The 20,702-nt window shown below is 41.8% G+C and overlaps 1 protein-coding gene across 1 annotated transcript in view; it reads left to right on the plus strand.

Moving 5' to 3' along the window:
• Window positions 1-20,702, plus strand: part of Tango6 (transport and golgi organization 6 homolog) — a 169,836-nt gene that overhangs the window by 101,282 nt on the left and 47,852 nt on the right. Inside the window, exon 15 of the mRNA XM_057754076.1 lies at window positions 2,184-2,324. Coding sequence (XP_057610059.1) covers window positions 2,184-2,324 — 141 coding nt within the window. The remainder of the gene's footprint in view (window positions 1-2,183; window positions 2,325-20,702) is intronic.

Genomic DNA, 20,702 nt, shown 5'->3' on the forward strand with positions numbered 1-20,702 from the left:
ATGTGAGGTGTGAGCCCACATGCAGGGGCTTCCCAAGCTCCTTGGAAACAGGGGTGAGGGGGAAGATAGACAAGAGGCTGGGAAGGCAGGTGCAGCCCTCAGCAGGTGCAGTGACGACAGTGGATGTGAATGTAAATGAGACTAGAATCACAGCCTATACTACAGAAAATAATATGCGCACATTCCTGAAGATAGTCAGATTAAACAACAGAGTGTCAAATTTAAATGAAAACACTGTAGATCCTCAAGTGTTGCTTATGCTCACTCCCTCCCTGTCCTCAATGAATTTCGGGATTTCTATCATGATTATTTTTGAGCCATTGTAGCTGCCGCTGCCACCACCATCACCACCTCCTCTTCCTTCTCCTCCTCCTGCTTTTTCTCCTCCTTTCCTTCATGGCTTTTGGAACAGTTTCACTTAGCAGCCCAGGCTGCCTTGGGATCTGGTATATGTAGGCCAGACTGGCCTCAAACTTGTGGTCCTTCTGAGTACTATGATTACAAGCATAAGCCACCACATGTGGCTCTTCGAGCCATTTTTACTCATTCATTCATTGAGTCATTGAGCAAATACTTATTGAACACCTACTGTGTGCTGGCCCGTTTCTAGGGGATACAGTAGGCAATAAAACAAAATCCTTGGCTTCGTGCAGTTTGCATTCTAAGGAAAAGAACAAACAATCCGTAAGGGCTTATGTGAGCTGAACAGTAGCACTGTGTGCTAAGAAGAAAATAAGCCAGGCAAGAAGGGTCAAGTGCTAGTGGAAGGAGGCTACCACTTAATGTTTAAAAACAGGATATGAGCTAGGCATTCTGGAGCAAGCTGGCAGCCTTCCCCAAGGAGAAGCCCCTGCTGTAACAGAGGAGGTGAGGCCCAGATACAGGGGCAGAAGCAGATTGCTGTACTAAAAATCTAAAAAACAGCCAGGCGGTGATGGCATACACTGTAAATCACAGCACTCGGGAGGCAGGCAGATCTCTGTGAGTTCGAGGCCAGCCTAGTTTACAAAACAAGTTCCAGGACAGCCAGGGCTATACAGATAAACCCTGTCTAGAGAAACAACACACACACACACAAAACAACAACAACAACAACAACAAAACCCCAAAACAACTAGGTGGACAGAATTGCTCAGGACAAGTGAGCAAACGATAGCATGTTCAAAAAGGCCTCCTTGGTTCTTGGATCATGGAGAGAGGGTAGGGCAAGAGGGAGCATATACAGGGAAGGGGAAAAGGGAAGCCCATTGAGAGGTCAGGGCAGAATGAAGGGGCCTGATGTGCATGTTAAACAGTTGTTCCCACTGTGGTGAGGAATAAGGACAGAGCAATTAAAAGGTTGCTGAGAAAAAGCAGACCAGACATTGAGAACCTGAGAGGTTGAGGTAAAAGCAGGGAGACTTCCAAAACATGTGCAGCCCTTGTTTTTCTGGCTGGGGTGAACGTGGAGCTGGGCTCAGATGTGATCGCACTCTTGTTCGTACATGCTGTGGAGGCCTAGTATGGATGGGGGACGGGATCCAGGAAATCATCTGGAAGCTGAGATCTAATACCTGTCATGAAAATGTTTCCTTAGGAACAATGCTCTCACAGTTAAAAAAAGTTTTACAAGGAACATCACACTGTATTGAAGAGCTGTAGCAAAGGCATGGAGCACTGCCGTGCTTTGGGCTGACGGTCATCTGACCTTAGAATCCTAAAATCTGGAGAAGCCTAGTGGTCTCTTGCTGCTGTGAAAATCCAGCCATGACTTGTAGTGATCTAGCCTATACTGGATTTTCCATAGCCCAGAGATCATAGAATGTCAGTGGCAGTACATTAGAGCCCTGCCTAGGATTAGCAAGTCCAGGAATTTGGATGCCTAGTCGCCACCTTCCACTTACAGAGAGCAGCTGTGACCTTAAGAGCTACAGTGTAGGTGTCTTTGTGTGGGCTGGTGAAATGGCTCAGAGAGTAAACCTGATGGCCTGAGTCCAATACCCAGGATGCAGGTGAAAGGACAGAACTGGCTCTTGCAACTCATCCTCTGATCTACACACACACACGTACACACGCACGCACACACATTAATAAATGTAAAAATAAATAAATCTTCGTATTCACCCCATCACATGCATGATATCTAGATTTACTTGCCTTTCTGTCCTAAATAATGAGTTCCGTCTTTCTGTTTTGGACCCTAGGGGTTGCCCTTCTCTCAGATGTATACCCTGAAGAAATCTTGGTTGACCTGTTGGCCAAATACGGTAGTGGCAAAGAGAAGCACACTCCAGAGACCAGAATGAAAGTTGGAGAGGTCCTGATGCGAATTGTCAGAGCATTAGGTGAGTTTTTTGTTTGTTTTTCATCCCATCCTCTGAAAAAAAGCAGTGTGGTTTTAAAATGTTTGTGTACTGGAGGGTTCATCCTACTAGCAGACCAGGGGTGGTGACGAACTGTTGAGAGATTGCGCACATATTGAGCAAGTGAAACTGTGAGAAGATTGTTTATTTTCCTATAGCTGCTTAGTTTCCCTCCCCAAGAGCTGTTTCCCTGGGGTCTGTGTGATTAGAATGGGCTCTTGATTGCAAACCAGGCTGGCCTAAGATACACTGAACAGTTCAAGCAGGCCTCCATCTCACAGTCTGCTCCCTCATCCTAGAGTGCTGGGATTATAGGTACACCCCACCATGCCCAACAAGTCCTTTAAACAGGTTGTTGTTAGACCCAGGATGGATGAAATGTGACTCAGACCTTCAGCAGTTTGTCCAGGATTCCTTCGCCAGAGAATGGTAGTGCTGGAACTGAACCACCTTGAAGGAGTTGCTCCCTGCCTATGAACTGAGAGTTGTGATTGTTGTGTGGGCTGCGGATGTGGCTTTCCTGGATTCAAATACTGAGCTGCTCTAGCTGGTTGAGTGATCATGGGAATGTTTCTTTGCTTCTTGGTGCTTTAGTGTTCACATATATAAAAGAGGATATTATACTAAATAAGGTCATATTTTGAATAATAAAATTAAAGGGAAGCAACTGGGCCTAGTGGTATAGAACTGGAATCCGGGCTACTTAAGAGCCTGAGGTGGAGGATCACAGTTCAAGTCCTGCCTGGTTTACAGAATGAGTTCAAGAACAACCTGGGTAACTTAGTGAAACCCTATTTCAGGAGTTAAAAGAGAGATGGGGAAATGTAGCTCAGTGGTAGAGTGCTTGCCTAAACTGTATGAGGGCTTGGGTTTAATCTCCAGTACTGCAAAAATAGCCCAAACCAGACACATAAGGGGGCACTGGAGAGGCAGCTCAGACCACATCAAGCAGCCAGGTCATTTTCTGCGATGAGAGATAAAGAATGGGCTTACTGGAGAGAGGCTCCGCTCCTCTGCAGGTATCTGTAGTTAGCCGTATTTCCCAGGCAGCCCTGTCATTTCAAGGCAAATCCCATGAATTCTGGCAGCTCTACTCCCTACACCTCACTTTTCTGAGTTTCCAGCCTTGAGCACAGTCATAGCTTTAGTTTGCTTGTTTGGGTTTTTTTGAGACTCTCTCTATGTAGTCCTGGAATTCACTCTGCAGACCAAGCTGGTCTCAGACTCACAGAGATGCACCTGCCTTGGCCTCCCGAGTTCTGGGGTTAAAGGGTGTTCCATTCCTCCTGGCTAATCACAGTTTTAACTGTCTCATTCACATCCTGGTGCAGCATCCATAATCTGAAAATTTAGACTCCCAAATGGTCCAAAATCTGAACTTTTTGAATACTTCTTATGATGTCATAACTAGAAAATTCCATACTACAAAACTTTGTTTTAGGGCTGGAGAGATGGCTCAGTGGTTAAGAGCACTGTCTGGTCTTCCAGAGGTCCTGAGTTCAATTCCCAGCAACCACATGATGGCTCCAAACCATCTGTGGGGAGATCTGGCGCCCTCCTCTGGCGTGTGGGTATAAATGGAGGCAGAAAGTTGTATACATAATAAATAAATCTTTAAAAAAAAAAAAACTTTGTTTTATTCAAAAAACATTTTAAGTAAAATTACTTTCAGTTTATGCATACAAATGGTATACAAAACAAAAATGAATTTCGTGTTATACTTACAAAGCTCAGAAAATTATGAAATCTGAAAGACTCTGGTCCTCAGCTTCTTGGATGAGGTGCAGTCACCTGTGCCAATGTGCTGGGTGCATAGAGCAAATGACTTAAAGTCCTTTCAAGGGAAATAGGGCTTATTCATATGGCACAAGCAGTGTTCTTATTTTGCTAATGTTGTGGAGGTCCATGTGAGCACCACACACAAGTGATGACGCTTGCCTAATGCACACCCCAGTTGCATTCAGGGCCTTGCTCCTTCTTACCCTCAGCAGTGTGTAGTGGTGTGAAAGGAGCTAGGAGCTAGGATTCAGTACAATGCCCATCTCTTGGCCTCATCCCCTAGCTCCTAGCTGTACAGGGTGGTGGTGGGAGAACTCAACAAGAGTTCATTTCTCCTTCTGTTTTAAAACTTGGACTGGATGTGGTGGCAGAGGCAGGCAGATCTCTGTGAGTTCAGGACCAGCCTGGTCCATATATTAAGTTCCAGGTTATCAAGGGCTATATATTGGCACCTATCTCAAAAATCAAAGCAAAACAAGCAAAAACAAAACAAAAACCCCTCAAAGTATTCTATATAACCAGCAATGTTTATAGTACACTAATGTCAAGAGTACAATTTTATGACATTCAGTTTACTTAACTACTATTCAAATTAGAAATGACCCCCCAAAACTTCCTTTTGCCCTTTCTAGTCTGTGCCTGCCCCAGAGATAAGCAATCTTCTGAATTGTTTTTATCATTTTCAGTTTACTTTGATTGGTTTCTTTTTTGTTTTGTTTTTGTTTTTCGAGACAGGGTTTCTCCGTAGCTTTTGGTTCCTGTCCTGGAACTAGCTCTTGTAGACCAGGCTGGCCTCGAACTAACAGAGATCCGCCTGCCTCTGCCTCCCGAGTGCTGGGATTAAAGGCGTGCGCCACCACCGCCCGGCAGTCTCTCCTATCTTGGTGAGTCCTAAAGGTTGTCTTTAATTCACTTTCTATTCTAACTTACATTACCAAAACTATATTTTTATGTCTCTTAATTTTATACACTTTTACACCTCTTTAGTGAATTTCTTTTCTGAATCTGGTGATAAGGGAAACTATAACTATAAAGTCTTCAACTCTGTCACAGACCCAAGAAGGAAATAATATTACCTGAGTAAATGGGAAGTGCAAGCAAGCAACTTCCAAAAATTGTGAGAAATGACAGAAAAAGCTGGCTGCCTGGACAGTCACCCATGGTTTCTCTGCAACATTGGGGCATCCATCTTCAGCCTATAAGCCTAGCATGTCTGACTGACTTTTTGTGAAGCAGGATATTCTGAAGGACTATCCTACCTTGTCTTGGCAAAGTTTGACAGAGGCAGGTGGACCTCTGTGAGTTTGAGGCTACACTGGTCTACAAAATGAGTTCCAGGACAACCAGAGCTGTTACACAGAGAAATCCTATCTTGAAAAACCAATGGGAGAAAATAGATTCAATAATCTACCCTTATATCCTATCATATCTATATCTCCCTTTTTTCTTTTCAAAACAAGAACTCTGAATCTAATCTCCTTTGTTCAACTTTTTTCCTAACCATAACCATTAATAACTTGTAACCAACCACCCTAAATGATGGCAATTATCCATAACCCATTGAATGACCAAAACCTACCCCCCCATCTCTTGGGAATGTGGGCATCAAGTACTTAAAATTTACTTCCTGTAATCTGGGGGTGATGGCATCTTTAGGGGATGCTGAAAAGAAAAATTTGGGTTAATGGTCAAGTCCTAGAAGAGATAGCTGTATCATTTCTTGTCCAGTCTCTGCATAATGGGAGAGTGAAGGGTTTTGTCTCAAGTTCTGGCTAGAGTAGTCTGAGGCTGGAAAATCTCAGCTAGCCACCTCAAAGTTGCCCTGAGCAGTTCCTAGTCCAAAGCCAATCTTTAGATGATGTTTGTCAGTTTAGTGGTGTTATCATAGTTCTGGAGGAATCATTGTGGGTCCCCATTCAAAGGTTGCTTTTAGGCATATTCATGGTTCACCGCAGAAAACTGATAGAGACTCAAAACTGAAATCATGTACAGAAAGTTAGATGAAACCTTTTTTAGGAATTAGTACTCTATATGACCATTAATATCATGACAGAAAGTTTAATTAATGTATATATATATAAATATTAATCTTACAAATTTACATTGTATATTAGCATTTTCAAAAGCCAGACATTCAATAATTATTTATCTAGCTTCTGAATTTGATATCATTCTATTTACTACTAAAGTCAGTCTTTGTAAGAATTCTGTGAAAGTTTCCTTTGGGCCCTGTATAACTTTAGTAAATGACTCACTTTTCTTTCCTACTTCTTTAATTCTGTCCCCAAGCATTCAAAGCTGCTGTACAACCTAAAGTCAAGGTGTGGTCATAATAGAAAGTTTCCTGTGTACATTAGCATAATTTGCCTCTCCGTGAAGGTAGTCTTGGGAGATTTCCATACCTCTAGCCCTACTTCATTTTTCGATGGTCTTAGCCTCATCTTTCCACCAGGTCCTCCATTGTAATTGAGGACCAGGCTTCAAGACTGCTATAACCAAGTCTTTCCAGTCCTGAGGGATAATTCTATTCTAAATTCAAATCTGCTTCACAAAAGGTGAATGCATATAATATGAGACTGTTGCTTCCTTGAATCTCCTTAAATCTAACATTTCCACAGGAGTACCTTCAGCTCTTGTACAGCCTTTGGGTTATCTATCATTTGGCAGTTGTTCCTATAAGGATATATTAATGTTGGTTGTTTGGAAACCTTAGACTGTTTCTCTCTAACCTTAAAGTGCGATGATGAGATTGTTTCCTCTTTACATTCCTTTGTCTGGATCTGAATATCTTTATGATTTGTTTTGTTAAGTTTTTCTAAAACTTGCATCTTAGCACTTGGATTAACCAACTTTTTTAAGTGATAAAACAAAAATTATATATCTGATGTTTCTAATTGACATTATATAAATTTTATCTAAATTAGTTATCCTGTCATTTAATTGTCCCATTTTCAAACCAGTGTATTATCATACAAAGACCTAAGTCCCTCCATTGTAACAGTGTTTCCTATTTTTTAATGTGGGAAAAAAACTCTCTCTCTTTTTCCTTTTTTTTTAAACTACCCCCCCCTTAAGAATTTCCAGTTGTTAGCCAGACAGTGGTGGCACACGCCTTTAATCCCAGCACTCAGAATGCAGAGGCAGGCAGATCTCTATGAGTTCAGGGCCAGCCTGGTCTACAAGAGCTAGTTCTAGACAGGCTCCAAACCCGGTCTCCAAGGGAAAAAAAAAGAAGAAAGGAAGAAAGAAAAAAGAATTTCCAGTTGTCTCACCAAGTCTGCTGACGATGACGGTGGAGCACAAGGCTGCAGAGCACGTCTGATCTGAGAGCGTAGGCAGTGCACAGCCTGGCTGAGGACAGTTGCAGTTGCTAGCATGTAGCCATGAGATGAGAGTGTATGGCAGCAGCCCAAGGAGAGGTAGGTGTTGTAGGGGGAAGCATGCAACCCAGAGGGGAGAGGGAGCCCGGCTGTCTGAAAAAACACTGGATTGTGTGGAAGGCGGGAACTGCCTGAAAGTAGGGCCAGCCAGTCTAGGGCAGGTAAGTCCTGTGGCATTTGGAGTCCAGGTGCTTCTGGAGTTTGGGTGGCAGCTGAAGAGTGTTGAAGAGAGGCTGTAACAGGAAAATCCCAAACTTGCTCAGAGCTTGGAGGAAAATAATAGAAAACCTAGTGGTGGGTGCGGCTCCGGTGGGGGCCCACATGCAGTCCCAGCATGCGCCAGTGGCTGCAAAGTCACAGGCAAGCAACTTTTTTTTTTGTGAATTTGTGCTCTAAAGTTGGGCACCATATGTAGCATGAGTTCTAATTGGTGTTAATAAAAACCCTAGCCGGGCTGGAGAGATGGCTCAGAGGTTAAGAGCATTGCCTGCTCTTCCAAAGGTCCTGAGTTCAATTCTCAGCAACCACATGGTGGCTCACAACCATCTGTAATGAGGTCTGGTGCCCTCTTCTGGCCTGCAGACATACACACAGATAGAATATTGTATACATAATAAATAAGTAAATAAAAACCGTAGCCAGATATTGGGGTAAATACTGAAAGATCAGAGAGACAAAGGAGCAAGCCACAGCCACTTCTTACCTCTATAAAATCCTCAGACCAAAACAAGGGCTAAGCTCCTGTCTCCTCCCACTTTATATTCCTCTCTCTACCCAGCTATATCAGTTCGTGTCTGTATAGATATCCAGACATCTATGGTTAACTAGTGACTCACTCCACCCTCTGATCTTCCAGCAAGCTTTATTTGTTAGATATCACCACATGTGAATTCAGATTAAATCTGGGAGTGCAAACATACTTCTAAACTGTGCTATGTAGTGCATTTTCCTGTTGCCGTGATTAAGGGGCACAGGGTTGTCGGATCATCTCACTCTTAGTGATGCTGAGCCTGATCCTGGCCTATTTGTTATAAACCTGTTGACTGTCATGGGTTAAGTAGTCACAGATAACCTTACACAGATACATTGTTTCATAGGGGCTCTCTTTTTTGTTTGCTTGGTTTTGGCCATTTTTTATTCTTTGAGTTTTTGAGATAGTGTCATTTCCCTGTTCCCTTTCTTGCCTTGAGTGCTTCCATACACCTCTCTCTTTGCTCTCTTTTAAATTCATGACCTCTTTATTATTAATTGTTGTTGCATGCATGTGTATGTGAATATACATATATATATATTTCTAAACATAACCTTCTCAGTTTGTATAATGTCACTTGTGTGTATGTTTTCAGGGTTGACCATTTGGTAGTGGATAACCAATTGGTATGCTATTCCCTTGGGAAGACTGTTTCTTCCACTCAGCATTCCTGAGTTGCCTGTAGTTCTTTGTGTAGGGGAAAGATCGCAGGGCCTTAACCCTAAGGTTAAAAACCCTTCAGTCTTAACCCCTGTCCAGTTTGTCATGTCTTTTGTTCCTATTCATCTCATATTTTGGAAGTTATGTTGGTGAGACTTAATGGGTATACCTTTTTTTTTTTTAGACATGACCTGCTGTATAGCCCAGGCTGGCCTTAAACATGCAATGTTCCTGCTTCAGCTTCTCAAATGTTAGAAGATATATGTATATCTCTATACTCAGACAGGATTTCATTTTTATTTTTTAATTTTAATTAATTAATTAATTAATGTATTTTTTTTTTTTTTTTGGTTTTTTCGAGACAGGGTTTCTCTGTAGCTTTGGTACCTGTCTTGGAAATAGCTTTTTTGACCAGGCTGGCCTCGAACTCACAGAGATCCGCCTGCCTCTGCCTCCCGAGTGCGAGTGCTGGGATTAAAGGCGTGCGCCACCACCGCCCAGCTGTATTTTCTTTTTTTGAAACAAGGTTTCCTCTTTGTAGCCTTGGCTGTCCTGGAACTCACTTTGTAGACCAGGCTGGCCTTGAACTCAGAGAGATCCATCTGCCTCTGCCTCCTGAGTGCTGGCATTAAAGTCATGCTCCACCACTGCCTGGCTAGGATTTCATTTTTAAAAGAGTTTATTTTTATTATTTTTTTAATTTTACGTATATGAGAATGTAGGCGCTTTGCATCCCCTGGTTCTGGAGTCACAGGGTTGTGAGCCACCTGATGTGGGTGCTGGGAACTGAACCCAGGTCCTCTGGAAGAGATGTATGCACTCTTAACTGCTGAGCCATCTCTTCAGCTCTACTATGTCATTTTTTAAAGTCTGTATATTTAAAGATCTCGAATTATTGATGTTTATATTGTAGATATTTTCTTCTGTTGTTAATCTTTTTGTTTTGTTTCTGAAGCAGAATTGTGGGGTTATTTTTTGTTTATTTGTTGTAGGTAAATCTGAATTTCCCTTTATGACTTCTTTTTTATGCAGTTAGGTCTCCCAAACCATGTCTGTTCATGTATGAATCTCTATGTCTTTATCTCCTTTTGATGTAGAGAACGCTATGGTAGGATTCTGGCCTAGTCTGTCTTTTTAGAGGAACAATTTTTTTTTAAACTTTCAGAAATGTAATCTTAACACATTGTTAAGCTGCCAATCTTCCCAAATGTTTTTCCATCTGTTTCCTCTTGTGTGGTCCAATGTTGATATTGACAATAACCTGTGGGCTATTATGTACCATTGCATTAAAAAAAACTAGAAAAATGTAAAACATTAAACTGGGTGTGGTGACACTCGTTGTAATCCTAGCACTGGGGAGGTAGAGATGGGGGGATCTGGAAATCCAGGGGATCCTCCACTGCATGGGGATTCAGAGGCCAGACCTTCAAGAGATCATACCTCAAAAAATAACAACCGACCAATGGCTGTAATACTTAAAAGTCAGACTGCAGCACTCATTCTACAGGTTGCTCACAGCTGTGTAAACTCCAGGGGGCATCTCTGTATGAATGGCATACCCCTTAATTGTCTGCTCCTCAGCCGAGGGGGCTTTAAAGTACACTAAGTAAAATAACTGCCAACTTGTCTCACAACCTAAGTTGCATTTCCAGTTATTAGGCTTAATTGCTCTTTCATGAAAAATTATTCATCCCTGGGAGCTAGAGAAATGGCTTGGCAGATAGACGCATGTACTCTTCTTCCCAAGCACCGGAGTTCGATTCCTTGCACCCTTACCAGGCAGCTCACAACTGCCTGTAAGTTCAGCCCCAGGGAAATCTGATGCCTCTGGCCTCCACAAGTACCTGCACTTTTGTGCACACTCATGTGTGCACACATGCACATGCACACACATATACACACACACAGAACATAATTTTTAAAATAAATCTTTTTAAGTTATTCGTTCCTTTCTATAAAATATCTGTAAATTCTCTTATACGTGAGGATTTCTTACTGAGCAGGTTTCATCTGTTTTCTACCAATCAGTGGGTTGCTGAGGATCAAACCCGTGACCTGTGTGTACCAGGCAAGGGCCTGAAGGTCACCTTTGCAATAACCTTTTTGTCATTCTTCTACCTCTTTAATGGACCATAAGTTGAACTACTAAATACTGCCTATGTTTAGGGGATATTTCATGTACTTTACAAATATTTATTTCTCATTTTAAGGATTATATGAAAATAGAGGTTGTTTATTTAATTTGTTTGGTTGAGTTTTTGACTTTGATACTAGGGATTATACCCAGGACCTCACACAAGATAAGTACACACTTGACTTCTGAGCTATACTCGTCACCCCAAAGTTGCTTTTTGTTTGTTTGTTTGGTTGGTTGGTTTTTCAAGACAGGGTTTCTCTGTGTAAGAGCTCTGACTGTCTTGGAACTCTGTAGACCACCTGAAGTGCTTTTTATTTGTGGGGTTTTGTTGTTGCTGTTGTTCCTGTTACTTGTTTGTTCTCTTGGGTTTTTGTGGTTTTTTTTTTTTTTGAGACAGGGTTTCTTTGTGTAGCCTTGCCTTTCCTGAAACTCACTCTACAGACCAGGCACGGATCCTCCTGCCTCTGCCTCCTGAGTGCTGGATTTAAAGGGATGCACCACCACTGCCCGGTTGCATTTTATTTGCATGTGACTCTTGTTTAAAGCTTGGGTTAGAAATCTTTGTTGCAAAAACTATTAACAGTTCTGCCTATAGTGACATACAACCACTCTGTATTTAAATTTAGTTTTTTGTCAAGTTTGAAACCACAAAGTCCACGTTATCTGTCCTTTCTAATAATTGTTCAAAATTCTTTATCTTGAATATCTTCCCCACCCCCTCCATCTTTGTAATGAGAGCATCATAGTTCAGTTCAAAGGCATTTACTGAGGTGAGTGTGGAGGAATGTACCTGTTCTTAAAACTGAGAACCCTGAAGCAGTGGGGTTAGGAGTTCAAGGCCAGCCTGGGCTACATAGCAAGGCCTTGGGGCAAGGGACAAAAGAGGAGAGGGAGAGAGAAAGAGAGACAAAGATAGACATTCAGACTCAAACATTTGAGTGGCCACTTAATGGTAGATCTGTGGGCAGCTGGAGGCTAGAACAGGAAGCTTATAATTCAACTAGAGGTGACGGTAAGAGGTAGAAGAGACCTGCCCACGGCATTGTGGAGACACAGAAGAAACTGTCCTGTTTGCCCTGGTTCTTCTTGATATGTACGTGAATGTGGCAGTGTGTACCAGAGACTTGTGTTTTGTTGTTGTTCTTTTGTTTGTTTGTTGTTTTGTTTTTAGCACAGCATAACTGGTCAGTTTGGGAGAAATAACTTTAGTATGGTAATTCAGAGATTTTTCACCTCCTAGCAGACACGGTGAAAATATGGAAGGAAGTGTGAATAATAGAGGACCAGCCTGGGCTTTTACAGAGCTCAGCTGCAGAAAACCATAGTTAATGACTAGATTTGCTTGGTTTTGTTTACTAGAAATCGCTTGGTTTTGTATTCTTGTTTTGGTTCTTTTGCCCCCCCCCGCCCCGCCCCTTTTATAGACAAAATCTCAAAAACTTGTAGCCAAGTTTGGCCTCAAACTCACTATGTAGCCAAGTTTGGTCTCAAACTCACTGTGTAGCCAAATTTGGCCTCAAACTCACTATGTAGCGAAGGCTGGCTTGGAACTCCATATCATTCTTGCCTCCACCTCCCAGGTACTGGAATTACAGACATGCACTCAACACACTTGGCTTTAGAATTCATGGGTTTTGGGTTGAGGAGATGGTTCAGTGACAAGAAGTTCTTGCCACACAAGCTTGAGGACCTGAGTTTTGTTCCCAGAACCCATGTAAAATCAGATGCAATAGTGTGTCTGTAATAGTGGTACTTCTGCAGTAATATGGGAGTGGACACAGACATATCCCTGGAAGCTCACAGGCCACTGCTTGCTCAGTGGTAAGCAAGATACCCTCTGTCCAACAAGAAGGAGGATGAGGACTGCCACTTAAGGCTGTCCTGTGACCTCAACACAGGAATCATGACATGCATGCCCCCCATATACTCATACACACACGAAACATACATACAGAGACACACAGACACACTCGTAGACATACATGCACACATACACACACACACATGTGCACGCACACACCCTGCCAAATGTGCTCTGGACAGCATAAGTGTGGCTCAGCTTTGTAAGTGTTTATACTAATATAATCTGGGAACACTAATGTAGTCAGACTAAAGGTTAAAGCCTAGACTAATTTATTCACTTTTTTTTTTTCTTTTTCGAGACAGGGTTTCTCTGTGGTTTTGGAGCCTGTCCTGGAACTAGCTCTTTTTTTTTTTTTTTTTTTTTTTGGTTTTTAGAGACAGGGTTTCTCTGTAGCTTTGGTGCCCGTCCCAAAATTGCTCTTGTAGACCAGGCTGGCCTCGAACTCCCAGAGATCCGCCTGCCTCTGCCTCCCGAGTGCTGGGATTAAAGGCGTGCGCCACCACCGCCCGGCTGGAACTAGCTCTTGTAGACCAGGCTGGTCTCGAACTCCCAGAGATCCGCCTGCCTCTGCCTCCCAAGTGCTGGGATTAAAGGCGTGCGCCACCACTGCCCGGCCCTAGACTAATTTATTATATTTTATTTTAAAATGTATAAATAGACCTTTCCCATTCCCTAATTACATAGTAACACTTGGTCATTTTAGGTCATTTTGAAAATATTTGAAAGTATGAAAAAGAAAACTCTCGTTCATCACTTGCAGACTAGAAGTAACCTCTCGGTTTCAAGTTCTACTTTCCTAATAGATGCTAAGGACTGAACATAGGGCTTATTGCATTCGTGGACTATACCACTGAGCTAGGTGCCAACCTTCAGGTTAGGTTTTAATGATTTTTTTCTCAGGATTGTATTTATATGTATATTCTTGTTTTTAATCTAACATTTTTCATATTTTTTTTTGTCTTTGTTTGTTTGTTTTTCGAGACAGGGTTTCTCTGTAGCTTTGGAGCCTGTCCTGGAACTAGCTCTTGTAGACCAGGCTGGTCTCGAACTCACAAAGATCCTCCTGTCTCTGCCTACTGAGTGCTGGAATTAAAGGCATGCGCCACCACCGCCCAGCTCATGAATATTTTTTAAATTTTATTTATTCTGTGATGTATCTCTTGGTGTGTCTCAGTGTGCATGCATGTGTGTGTATATGTGTGTCTGTGTGTGTGTATACGATGTATCTGTATGACTCTGTGTGCATGCATGTGTGTGCACATGTGTATGTGTGTATGTGTCTGTGTGTGTATGATGTATCTGTATTTGTGTCTCTGTGTGTATGCGTGTGTATGTCTGTATGTAGCATGCAGTAGTTCATTCACTTTTGTCAGCATGTAGGTCCCAAGAGTGTCTGACTTAGCAGCCTCTGAGCCATCATGACAGCCTGTTTTCTTTCTTTTTTCCCTCCTGGTTTGCTTTCTCTTACTCTCTTTCTTTTTCTTTTTAATGGGGTTTTGCAGTGTTGCACAGGCTAGCCTTGAACTCTTGGGCTCAAGCTGTCCCGGTCTCAGGCTACAGATGTGCACGGCCATGCTCAGAACGTGACAGTGGTTAACAGTTGTATTATACGCAATAACCTGGATGGACTGTGATTTTAGTTAGTTATCATTTGGGGAGAAACTCTCTAATTCGACTGTTGCCAGCTTCTTCCTGATTACAAGGATGCTGCTGCTGATTTTTCTATTCAGTCCCTTTGCTGAGACTTTGATTCCTTTTTCGGAAATTGCCTCCCAGGGGAGAAATGATTAGGTTAGAGTACATGTGCTTTTAAGGCTCTTCATTTTTTTAAAGACTTTCCTTCAGAAATGTGCATCTTGACAGTAACAATTGAGACTGCCAGTGCCTCCCAGAGAAAAAATTTCCGTGCCTTCCCACTAAACTTCCAAACTCAGGCATTTGTCTCCAACTGTGTGTGCCTTTGCTCCAAAGTGAGCCGGGGAACACGCGCGAGACAGGGATGGCTCATGGATGTGTGACTCAGTGCGAGCCTCTTGCCCTAGCAGAAAGAACAGCAGATCATAATTATTTTTAGAGATAGAATGTAGTCTTCTAATGAGCAAGCTCGGACAAGTTGCCGCTTACAGTGTCAGAGACTTCTGAAGAGGAGAGTGAAGTGGCAGGCCGCAGTCACGCTGCTCCATCTGCAGTTGCCTGTAGGACAGATCAGGAATCCAGATTTGAATGAGGACAGGGCAGACGAGTCAATCACAGATCTTTGTTGGCATATGCCATGGCAGGTGGAATTACCCAGGATCCTGAGGCAAAATAGTATCTTCTCTCAGAATACCCTATATTCCAGAAAAAGGGTGGGTCTGGGCTTTAGGGTGTATTTCTAACTGTTGAAACTTGCAAAACTCCCTGTGAACCCTTTTCCATGTTGCCGGCTTGGATTTTATGTTTAGGACTAGCAATCACTTTGCCCCTCAAAGTTCATTCAACTGATGAGCAACCTGGGATCTATGTCTCTACCAGCCCATCCAGCTCAGGATAAAGCCCATAATCTGATTTTAGAAAGCCTATAATCTGTCCGGAGACTAGAGTATTCAGGCTCAGATCCTGCCCTGACTACCCATGTTCTTCCAGCCAATTACAGAAAACAAAGGAAAATTGAACGTAGTCAGCCCCATATCCACGTGTTCAGTTTCTGTTAATTCACCCAACCATAGATCAAAAATACATTTTTCAAACATTGTGTGCACTAAATATGTATGCAAACTTTTTATTACAGTTATCCCCAAAGCAATAAAATAAAACAGCTATTTACATAGCATTACACTACTCTAGATATTGTAAGCAATCTAGAGATGACTTAGAGTATCTGGGAAGCTATGATAGGCTTTATGAGGAACCTTATCCTATGAAGACTTTGAAACAGGTCCCTCACAGATACAGAGTGGCAGCTATAATTGGATTTGTCTAACAGGCTGTAATAAATTCCAGTTGGGTTAGTCTGGTAATTAGGACGAGGAGAATGACTATTAAATAGCTACATAGTATTTTACAGGATGTAGTGCCAAAATTTACAACAGATATTAAACTAAAATTGTGACTTTTTTTCCAAGTGAAAATTATTTATCATTTGCTTTGATTGCAAAGGGTAAAAATGTCTTGTTTTAAGAAATACGAAATTAGGTGTGATAGCACACACCTTTAATCCCAGCACTGGGGAGACAGGTAGGCAGATCTCTGGGAATTGAAGGCCAGCCTAGTAAGCATAATGAGTTATAAGACAGCCAGAGCTATACAAAGAGACCCTGCCTAAAACAACATCAAACAAACAGGGCTGATGTGATATCAGAGACCGGAGAAATTACTCAATGGTTAAGAGCACTGGCTGCCTCCATAATTCCAGTCAAAGAGAGGGAGGAGTGAATACATGAACAAGTGAGGTCAAGATCACGATAGAGAAATCTACAGAGACAGATGAACCAAGGTCGTGGAAACTCATGAACTTTGGACGGACAACTGTGGAGCCTCCATAGGACTGAACTAGGCCCTTGGTATGTGGAAGTCAGTTGTGAAGCTTGGGGTATCTAAGGGGCCCCCAGCAGTAGGACCAGGATCTATCCCTGGTGCAGGAACTTAGCTTATTAGAGCCCATTCCCTTTGAGGGGATGCCATGCTCAGACTTAACACAGATGGGAGGCACTTGGTCCTGTCCCAAATTAATGTGCCAAACTGGATGAGGGCTGGGGGGGGGGAGCAAGGGGGTGGCAGGAGGAAGTGTACAAAGGAGAACCTTAGTAAGAATGTAAAATGAGGGGCTGGAGAGATGGCTCAGCGGTTTAGAACACTGCCTGCTGTTCCAGAGGTCCTGAGTTCAATTCCCAGCAACCACATGGTGGCTCACAACCATCTGTAGTAAGATCTGGTGCCCTCTTCTGACCTGCAGAACACTGTATACATAATGAATAAATAAATCTTTAAAAAAAAAAGAATGTAAAATGAATTTAAAAATAAATAAATGTTAAAAAACAAAAAAAAACAAAAACAAAAAACAACAGCAACAGAGCACTGGCTGCTTTTCTAGAAGACCTGGGTTTTATTCCCAGCACCCTATCCCGTGGTAGCTAACAGCTTTCTATAACTCCAGTTCCAATTGATCATGGCCTCAGTGGGCACTGCATGAACATGATGCACAGGCATATGTGGAGGCAAACCACCCATTCACAGTAAATAAATATAAATAAGATCTAAAAAATATATATTTAAAAAGAGAAGTAAAAGATGGGCATAGTGATACACAGCTTTAATCCCAGAATTTGAGAAGCAGAGGCAGGCAGATTTCTGAGTTTGAGGCCAGCCTGGTCTACATATCAAGTTTCAGGCCAGACTATATGGGGAGCTACATGGGGAGGTCCTGTCTCAAAAAGGGGAGACCATGTCTCCAAAAAAAAAGGAAAGGAAGAAGAAAAGATGCAGTTTTGGTCTAGTGATGTGACCCAGTGGAAAAGTGCTTGCTTAGCATTTGAGAGGCCCTGGGTTTTATTCCCAATGCAAAACAAACAAAAACAAAACAAAAATCAAACGTGCCAACATTAATATATTTTAATATAATTGACCTGTATTACTAGTCAAAGAATAATGAAGTAAATCACCTTTAGAAGTTTGTTGTGTTGGGCTGGCGAGAGGGCTCAACCTTGCCTCCAAGTCTGAGATCTACATGGTAGATTTCATGACTGTCACATATATGCTATGGCATGCACATGTATATACACACACTAATAGGTTTCACTTTAAATAGTGTTGAGGAGTTCATTGTTGTTTCTGCTGTTTGTTCCTGCAGTGCTGTATTTGTTGAGCCCAAGGCCTGTGTGTTCTAAGTAAGTGCTCTGCTGCTCAGCTCCATCCCCAGCCTTGAAGTATCTAACTCAGCAGAGCTGCTTTAAAGCTTCAGTATTATTCTACACACACACACACACACACACACACACACACACCTCACTCATGGTAATCTAATCAAGCAGTTTCCTGACTCCTGTGCCGAGCTAGCCTTATTCTTTTATATACTTTTTTTGTTTTTTTTAAAAATAAAAACACGATCTTACTAATATAGCCTAGATTGGCCTTAAACTCATAATCCTCCTGTCTTGACCCTCTGAATGGTGGATTTGTAGATATTATAGTCATACCTAGCACTGAATTTTGTTTTATTTTGTTTTGTTTTTCAAGACAGGGTTTCCCTGTGAAACAGTTCTGGCTGTCCTGGAACTCACTTTGTAGATCAGGCTGGCCTTGAACTCACTGAGATCCACCTGCCTCTGCCTCCCAAGTACTGGGATTAAAGGTATGCACCACTACTGCCCAGCTCAAACTTTGCTTCTACTAAGTGATTGATTTCCTAATGCTAAGCCATTGTGTTCCTTAATAAATTCCACTTAGTCTAGTATACTATTATTTCATTTGATTGTATTTTGTTGCACATTTGTGTTGTTTTGTGAAAGGATTATGGTGTATAGTCTTGTTTTGAGTTTGCTTTAGGGCAATTAAATCTTCAAAAATATTTAAGAATTGGCTTCTGCTCTATTTCTTTAAAAAGATTTTTTTTTTTTTTTGGTTTTTTTTTTTTTGGTTTTTCGAGACAGGGTTTCTCTGTAGCTTTGGTGCCTGTCCTGGAACTAACTCTTGTAGACCGGGCTGCCCTTAATAGGGCTGAAGAGATGGCTCAGTGGTTAAGAGCATTGCCTGCTCTTTTAAAGGTCCTGAGTTCAGGGCTGGAGAGATGGCTCAGTGGTTAAGAGTATTTCCTGCTCTTCCAAAGGTCCTGAGTTCAATTCCCAGCAACCGCAAGGTGGCTCACAAGCATCTGTAATGAAGTCTGGTGCCCTCTTCTGGCCTTCAGGCATACACGCAGACAGAATATTGTATACATAATAAATAAATTTAAAAAAAAAAAAAGGTCCTGAGTTCAATTCCCAGCAACCACATGGTGGCTCACAACCATCTGTAAAGAGGTCTGGCGCCCTCTTCTGGCCTTCAGGCATACACACAGAATATTGTATACATAATAAATAAATAAATATTTTTTAAGAAGATTTTTAATAGAGTTCATTGTTTATTTCAACACCCATCCCAGACAGGGTTTTTCTGTCCTTGAACTTGCTCTATAGACCAGACTGGCCTCAAACTCAAAGGTCAGCTTGCCTTTGCCTTCCAAATTCGGGAATTAATGGTGTGCACCACAACTGCCTGGCCTCAGCCTCTCAAATTCTGGTATTAAAGGTGTTAGCCACCATACCCAATTGAAAAACTTTAAATTTTTTTTGTAGGTATAGGACTTCTTAGATTTTCTTTTCTTCTTAAGTCAGTTTTACTGATTAATGTCTTTAGAGGAATTTATTTATTATCTAAGTTACTGAATTTACCATAAAAGCAGTATAGTATTCTATCATTTTAATGTTTATAGGCTTTGTTGTGCTCTCCCTTGCTTCATTTTTAATGTTAATGATTTGAATATTCTTTCTCTCTTTCAACATGACCAATCTGGCTAGAGCTGCACCTACCTTTTTAGAGAGCCAGCTTTCAAAGTTCATTAATTTCTCCAATTGTTTTTTCTTTCTGTTTTATTGGTTTCTATCTTCTATCTCTATTTCATTCATTTTAATCATCTGTTGTTGCAAAACGAATTCCTGGGAACACGATCAATTAAAGGGAAAAAATATTATATCCCAGTTTCTGTAGACTAGGATTCTAGGCAGGGCTTGCTAAGTGCCTCCCCTAAGGCTGTGGTTTAGGAGCTGAGCTGTAGAGCCATATGAAGGATTAGCTGAAGACAGAACCACTTTCAGTTTGACTCATTTTGTTGATGGGATTTGGTTTTTAGGCTGTTGGACCAAAGACCTCAGATTTGTTTTATCATTCTTTCTTTTTCTATATTTAATGTGTTGTAGTCTGTTATGTGTGTGTTTGGGGTGTCTGTCTATATGATGTTGGGTATATGCTTGTGGTATGCAGTTGTTAGTGTGGATGTGTATACATGTATACCTGCAGGTACATTCACACATGTATGTAGAGACCAGAGGTAAGTGTTGTGTGCTTTCCTCCCTCACTCTTCACCTTTAGCCCAGGCTGGCCTTGAACTTAGTATATAGGTTAGACTGTCATATTATTTGGTGTCCATATCACAGGCATGGAAGATGATGAGAAAAGATTTTGGAGTCAGAGAGATAGCTGGGAGTCTGTTGTGCTATTCCTTGGCACAAAGAGTTTAGTATTTGACTAGAAATATATGTTGAAAATCATTTTTTAAGCCAGGCGGTGGTGGCACATGCCTTTAATCCCAGCACTTGGAAGGCAGAGGCAGGCGGATCTCTGTGAGTTCGAGACCAGCCTGGTCTACAAGAGCTAGTTCCAGAACAGGCCCCAAAACCACAGAGAAACCCTGTCTCGAAAAACCAAAAAAAAAAAAAAAAAAGAAAGAAAATCATTTTTAAAAAAATGTTATAGCAATTCAGAGAAAGAGCTGAGAGACTGCCATCTTTTGTTTACTATCTAATGGATACAGAGTTATCATCCTTCTTCTCAGAGGGTGTTGACTCAGAAGAACTTGGTATGGTGCTGCACACCTTTAATCCCAGAACTCAGTAGGCAGAGGCAGGAGGATCTCTGAGTTTGAGACCAGTCTGGTCTGCAGAGAGAGTTCCAGGACAGCTGGGGCTACACAGAGAAACCCTGTCTAGAAAAACCGAAAAAGAAACAAAGAAAAGGGAGGGAGAAGACTCAAATGAAATGGCATATATGAAACCAC

This window comes from Chionomys nivalis, chromosome 21 (genome assembly GCF_950005125.1).
Source record: "Chionomys nivalis chromosome 21, mChiNiv1.1, whole genome shotgun sequence".
NCBI lineage: Eukaryota > Metazoa > Chordata > Mammalia > Rodentia > Cricetidae > Chionomys > Chionomys nivalis.